The following is a 7,274-nucleotide window of genomic DNA, read 5'->3' on the forward strand; positions in this document are numbered from 1 at the left end:
ATGACGGCCAACATGGCGGCCCCCGCCGCGGCGGCCATGACACCGCCCGCGGGGGCGGCCATGACGGCCAACATGGCGCCCAGCGCGGGGGCGGCCATGACACCCCCCTCCACCGCGGCGGCCATGACACCCCCCGCGACGTCCCCCACGGCGGCGGCCATGACACCCACCACGGCAGCCATGACACCCCCAATGGCAGCCATGACACCTCCAACGGCGGCCATGACGCCTCCAACGGCGGCCATGACACCCCCTGTGGTGACACCAGGGGGCCCCACGCGGCACCGCGGGGAGGTGGCCCTGGGAGGCCCCTCCCCCTCGCAGGGGGACGTCATGGTGACACCCACGGTGACGGTGACACCCGCAGTGACGGTGACACCCACCGCGACGGTGACACCCACCACGACGGTGACACCCACCGCGACGGTGACATCCGCGGTGACGGTGACATCGGCGGTGACGGTGACATCCGCGGTGACGGTGACACCCACGGCGACGGTGACGGTGCCACCCGCGGGGCCGGCGGCCATGTCGCGCGGGCGCCCCCCGGGCCACCCGGCCCTGCAGCGCCGCAGCGGCAACACCATCACGGTGCGGCCGCGCCGCGACGTCCCCAAGGACGACGTCCCCAAGGACGATGTCCCCAAGGATGTCCCCAAGGGCGACGTCCCCGCGCGGCGCTACCCCACGGCCGAGCAGATCCAGGTCATCGGGGGGTACCTGGCCCTGTCCCGCTCCTGCCTGGCCAAGAGCCACCCCGGGCGCAAGAAGGTGCGAGCGGCGCCGGCCCCCGTGTCACCCGTGTCACCTGTGTCACCCCCGTGTCACTTGTGTCACCCTGTGTCACCCCGTGTCACCCCGTGTCACCCCATGTCACCTGTGTCACCTGTGTCACTCATGTCACCCTGTGTCACCCCCGTGTCACCCCGTGTCACCCCGTGTCAGCTCTTGTCACCTGTGTCACCCCATGTCAGCTGTGTCACCCTCATGTCACCCTGTGTCACCCCCGTGTCACCCTGTGTCACCCCGTGTCACCCCGTGTCACCCCCGTGTCACTCGTGTCACCCTGTGTCACCCCCGTGTCACCCCATGTCACCCTGTGTCAGCTCCTGTCACCTGTGTCACCCCATGTCAGCTGTGTCACCCTCATGTCACCCTGTGTCACCCCCGTGTCACCTGTGTCACTCGTGTCACCCCGTGTCAGCTCCTGTCACCTGTGTCACCTCATGTCACTTGTGTGTCACCCCATGTCACCTGTGTCACCCCGTGTCACCCTGTGTCACCCCGTGTCACCCCGTGTCACTCGTGTCACCCCGTGTCAGCTCCTGTCACCTGTGTCACCCCATGTCAGCTGTGTCACCCTCATGTCACCCCCGTGTCACCTGTGTCACTCGTGTCACCCCGTGTCAGCTCCTGTCACCTGTGTCACCTCATGTCACTTGTGTGTCACCCCATGTCACCTGTGTCACCCCCGTGTCACCGTGTGTCACTCCCGTGTCAGCTCCTGTCACCTGTGTCACCCCATGTCAGCTGTATCACCCCCATGTCACCTGTGTCACCCTGTGTCACCCTCACATCAGCCGGTGTCCCCTGTGTCACCCCCGTCACCTCCGTGTCACCCCATGTCACCTGCGTCACCCCCATGTCACCCCCCTGTCTCCCCTGTGTCACCCCATCAGCCTGTGTCGCCCTGTCACCTGTGTCACCCCCACATCATCCTGTGTCACCCCATGTCACCTGTGTCACCCCTGCATCACCCTGTGTCATCCCGTGTCCCCTGTGTCACCCTGTCACCTCCGTGTCACCCCATGTCACCCCCTGTCGCCCCTGTCACCTGTGTCACCCCTGTCATCCCCATGTCACCCCTATGTCACCTGTGTTCCCCTTGTGTCACCCCACATCACCCTTTGTGTCACCGGTGTCCCCCCCGTGTCACCCCCCCCAGTGACCTGTGTCACCCGCTGTGTCCCCCACATCACCCCAGGTCACCCCTGCGTCACCCCCCCAGGTCACCCCTGTGTCACCCCCGTCACCAGTGTCACCCTCTGTGTCCCCCATGTCACCTGTGTCACCCCGTGTCACCCGTGTCAGCCCCTGTCACCTTCTGCGTCCCCCCCCGTGTCACCCCCCGTGTCCCCCTGTGTCACCCCCCCCGTGTCACCCCCCCTGTCCCCCTGTGTCACCCCCCCCGTGTCACCCCCCGTGTCCCCCCCCGTGTCACCCCCCGTGTCCCCCCCCCATGTCACCCCCCGTGTCCCCTGCAGCCCCGGGTCCTCCCTGGTCCCCTCCGTGTCCCCCCGTGTCACCCTCTGTGTCAGTCGGGTCCCCCCGGGTCCCTCTTGTCCTTCCTGTCCCCTCCCTGTCCCCCTGTGTCACCCTGTGCCCTCCTGGGGTCCGTGCTGTCCCCATAGGGTCCCCTGTGTCACCCCGGTGTCCCCCTATGTCCCCAATGTCCCCATGTCCCTCCAGGGTCCCTGTCCCCATTTCCCCCCCCCCCAATGTCGCCCCCCCATCCCAGACACCTGGGCCCAGGGGGGGGACATGGAGGGACATGGGGGGACATTGGGGGATGTTGGGGACATGGGGGGACCTTGGGGACACGGGGGGACATTGGGGGACATTGGGGACATGAGGGGACACGGGGGGACATGAGGGGACACGGGGGGACCTTGGGGACATGGGGGGACGTTGGGGACATTGGGGACACGGGGCCCGGGGGGGGGGGGTTGGGCGCCCGGACGCCGGGGCCCCGCGGGCGCTTCCTCCCCGCCCCTCCCCCCCCGCCCCCGCGGCGGAAGCGGCGGCCGCGCCCGGACGCCGGGGCCCCTCGGGGGGGGGGAGGGGCGGCGGGGGGGGGGGGTGAAAACAGGAACCGGGGGGGGGGGGGAGGGGCGGCCGCCGCGGCCCCTCCCCCCCCCGGCGCTAATTGGCTCCCGCTAATTGCGGTTAAGCCGGGGGGGGGGGGGATTAGTTGCCATGGGGACGGCGGGGGGGGCGGGTTGTCACCTCCCCGGGGGGGGGATGTCCCCAAGGTGACACCTCCCCCCCCCCCGGCGTGTCCCCATCCCTGGGATGGCCCCAAGGTCCCCCCATGTCCCCGTTGTCCCCAATGTCCCCCCATGTCCCCCTATGTCCCCTCATGTCGCTCCATGTCCCCCAACATCCCCAATGTCCCCCATTGTCCCCAATGTCCCCTATTGTCCCCAATGTCCCCCAATATCCCCCCATGTAACCAACATCCTCCATGTCCCCGTTGTCCCCAATGTCCCCAAATGTCCCTATGGCCTCCCATATCTCCCCATGTCCCCCATGTCCCCAATATCCCCCCATTATCCCCAATGTCCCCCATTTCCCCATGTCCCCCCATTGTCCTCAATGTCCCCCCATTGTCCCCAAATGTCTCCCCATGTCCCCATTGTCCCCCATGTCCTACCTTTGTCCTCAATGTCCCCACAATGTCCTCCCATTGTCTCCTATGCCCCCCATTGTCCCCAATATCCCCATTGTCCCCAATAACCCCCATTGACCCTCATGTCCCCCATGTCTCCCATGTCCCCAACGTCCCCCATGTCCCCGTTGTCCCCAATGTCCCCAAATGTCCCTATGGCCCCCCATATCTCCCCATGTCCCCCATTGTCCCCAATATCCCCCCATTGTCCCCAATATCCCCCAATGTCCCCCATGTCCTCCCATTGTCCCCCACTGTCCCCAATGTCTCCCATGTCGCCCAATGTCCCCCAATGTCCCTTATTGTCCCCAATGTCCCCCATCGTCCCCCAATATCCCCCCATGTCCCCAACATCCTCCATGTCCCCAATATCCCCCTATTGTCCCCAATGTCCCCCCATGTCCCCCAATGTCTCCCTATGTCCCCATTATCCCCAATATCCCCCCATTGTCCCCAGTGTCTCCCAATGTCCCCTATGTCCCCATTGTCCCCAATGACCCCATTGTCCCCCACTGTCCCAATGTCCCCAATGTCCCCCAATGTCCCCCATGTCCCCCATTGTCCCCAATGACCCCATTGTCCCCAGTGTCTTCCATGTCTCCCATGTCCCCATTGTCCCCCATTGTCCCCATTGTCCCAATGTCCCCCATGTCGCCCAGTGTCCCCCATGTCCCTCATGTCTCCATTGTCCCAATGTCCCCCATTGTCCCCCATGTGCCTCATGTCCCCCATGTCCCCATTGTCCCCATTGTCCCCCATGTCCCCCATGTCCCCCATGTCCCCATTGTCCCCCATTGTCCCAATGTCCCCCATGTCCCCCAATGTCCTCCATGTCCCCAATGTCCCCAATGTCCCCCCATGTCCCCAATGTCCCAAATGTCTCCCATGTCCCCATTGTCCCCATTGTCCCCCATGTCCCCATGTCCCCAATGTCCCCAATGTCCCCATTGTCCCCAATGTCTCCCATGTCTCCCATTGTCCCCCAATGTCCTCATTGTCCCCCATTGTCCCAATGTCCCCCATGTCCCCATGTCCCCAATGACCCCATTGTCCCTCACTGTCCCAATGTCCCCATTGTCCCCCCTGTCCCCACTGTCCCCAATGTCCCCCATGTCCCCAATGTCCCCCATGTCCCCCATTGTCCCCAATGTCCCCATTGTCCCCAGTGTCTCCCATGTCTCCCATGTCCCCCATTGTCCCCCAATGTCCTCATTGTCCCCCATTGTCCCAATGTCCCCCATGTCCCCATGTCCCCAATGACCCCATTGTCCCTCACTGTCCCAATGTCCCCATTGTCCCCCCTGTCCCCACTGTCCCCAATGTCCCCCATGTCCCCAATGTCCCCCATGTCCCCCATTGTCCCCAATGTCCCCATTGTCCCCAGTGTCTCCCATGTCTCCCATGTCCCCCATTGTCCCCCAATGTCCTCATTGTCCCCCATTGTCCCAATGTCCCCCATGTCCCAATGTCCCCCATGTCCCCATTGTCCCCAATGACCCCATTGTCCCCCACTGTCCCAATGTCCCCATTGTCCCCCATGTCCCCATTGTCCCAATGTCCCCCATGTCCCCATGTCCCCAATGTCCCCATTGTCCCCAATGTCCCCCATGTCCCCATTGTCCCCCATTGTCCCCCACTGTCCCAATGTCCCCAATGTCTCCCATGTCCCCAATGTCCCCAATGTCCCCATGTCCCCAATGTCCCCATTGTCCCCAATGTCCCCCATGTCCCCATTGTCCCCCATTGTCCCCCACTGTCCCAATGTCCCCAATGTCTCCCATGTCCCCATGTCCCCCATGTCCCCAATGTCCCCCATGTCCCCATTGTCCCCACTGTCCCCCATTGTCCCCATTGTCCCAATGTCCCCCATGTCCCCCATGTCTCCCATGTCTCCCATGTCCCCATTGTCCCCATTGTCCCCATTGTCCCCAATGTCCCCCATGTCCCCAATGTCCCCCATGTCCCCATTGTCCCCATTGTCCCATTGTCCCCATTGTCCCCATTGTCCCCAGCTCCGGATCTGGTTCAGCGACCGGGACCTGGAGCGGATTTTCTCCTACCCGTCGGAGGGGGCGACCTGGGGCCCCCCCGAGGAGCCGCCCCCCCCCCGCGCCCCTCCCCCCCCGCGACGGCGACAGCGACGACGACGAGGACGACGAGGGGGGGCGGGGCCTGCGGGGGGGGCTGGGGGCCCGGGCGCTGCTCGTGGGTGAGCCCGGACGCCGGGGCCCTTTATGGGGGGGGGGGACTCGGACGCCGGGGCCCTTTATGGGGTTGGGGGGGGACCCGGACACCAGGGCCCTTTATTGGGGGGGGGGGGGGGGCTCGGACGCCGGGGCCCTTTATTGGGCATAGGGGGGGACACCCGGACGCCTGGGCCCTTTATTGGGGGGGGGGGACACCCGGACGCCTGGGCCCTTTAGGGGAGGGGGGGGACACCCGGACGCCTGGGCCCTTTATTGGGGATGGGGACACCCGGACACCGGGGCCCTTTATTGGGGATGGGGGTGCCCGGACGCCTGGGCTCTTTATGGGGTTGGGGACACCCGGACGCCGGGGCCCTTTATTGGGGATGGGGGGGGGACACCCAGACGCCGGGGCCCTTTATGGGGTTGGGGACACCCGGACGCTGGGGCCCTTTATTGGGGATGGGGGTGCCCGGACGCCGGGGCCCTTTATTGGGGAGGGGGGGGGCTCGGACGCCTGGGCCCTTTATTGGGCATAGGGGGGGACACCCGGACGCCTGGGCCCTTTATGGGGTTGGGGACACCCGGACACCAGGGCCCTTTAGGGGAGGGGGGGGACACCCGGACGCCGGGGCCCTTTATGGGGTTGGGGACACCCGGACGCCGGGGCCCTTTATTGGGGATGGGGGGGGGGGACACCCGGACGCCTGGGCCCTGTATGGGGGGGGGGAGCAGGGAGGTTCCGGGGGGCATTAAGGGCTATGGGGGGGGGGGGCACCCGGACGCCGGGGCCCTTTATTGGGGATGGGGGGACCCGGACGCCTGGGTCCTTTATTGGGGATGGGGGGAGACACCCGGACACCAGGGCCCTTTATTGGGGATGGGGGGTGGGGAGACACCCGGACGCCGGGGCCCGGTATGGGGGGGGGGAGCAGGGAGGTTCCGGGGGGCATTAAGGGCCATGGGGAGGGGGGGGCGCCCGGACGCCGGGGCCCTCCCCCCATTTCCTCCCCCTCCCCCCCCCAGACGAGTCCTGTCGCCGGTAACCCCGGCAACCGCCCGGCGACGGGGAGGGGGCTGGGCCCCCCCCCCAACGGCGACGACGGGAGCGAGAACAACCGGAACAGCAACAACCGGAACAACAACAACAACCGGGACAGCAACGGGAACCCCAACAAGAACGGGAACCCCGACAACAGCCAACCAAGAACAACCAAACAGCAACAGGCGGAACAGCAACGGGAACTCCAAAAACAGCCAAACAGCAACAACCGGAACAGCAACAACTGGAACAACAACGGGAATCCCAACAACAGCCAACCAAGAACAACCAAACAGCAACAGCCGGAACAGCAACGGGAACCCCAACAACAACCACCCAGCGACAACAGGAACCCCAACAACAACCAACCGACAACAACCAAACAGCAACAGCCAGAACAGCAACAGCTGGAACAACAATGGGAACCCCACAACCAAACAGCAACAGCCAGAACAGCAACGGGAACTCCAAAAACAGCCAAACAGCAACAACCGGAACAGCAACAACTGGAACAACAACGGGAATCCCAACAACAGCCAACCAACAACAACCAAACAGCAACAGCCAGAACAGCAACAGCTGGAACAACAATGGGAAC

The 7,274-nt window shown here is 65.1% G+C and overlaps 1 protein-coding gene across 1 annotated transcript; it reads left to right on the top strand.

Annotated features, from left to right (window-relative positions):
- On the top strand, positions 1–6,680 carry LOC148590378 (uncharacterized). The gene is given in 4 exon segments (XM_088539103.1): positions 1–771; positions 5,461–5,580; positions 5,582–5,657; positions 6,661–6,680. Coding segments are annotated over 4 exon segments (987 nt in total).
- The last annotated feature ends 594 nt before the right edge of the window (positions 6,681–7,274 follow it).

Source organism: Tinamus guttatus, unplaced genomic scaffold (genome assembly GCF_059628265.1).
Source record: "Tinamus guttatus ecotype Peru unplaced genomic scaffold, ASM5962826v1 Tinamus_guttatus_pri_ptg001388l, whole genome shotgun sequence".
Classification (NCBI taxonomy): Eukaryota; Metazoa; Chordata; class Aves; order Tinamiformes; family Tinamidae; genus Tinamus; species Tinamus guttatus.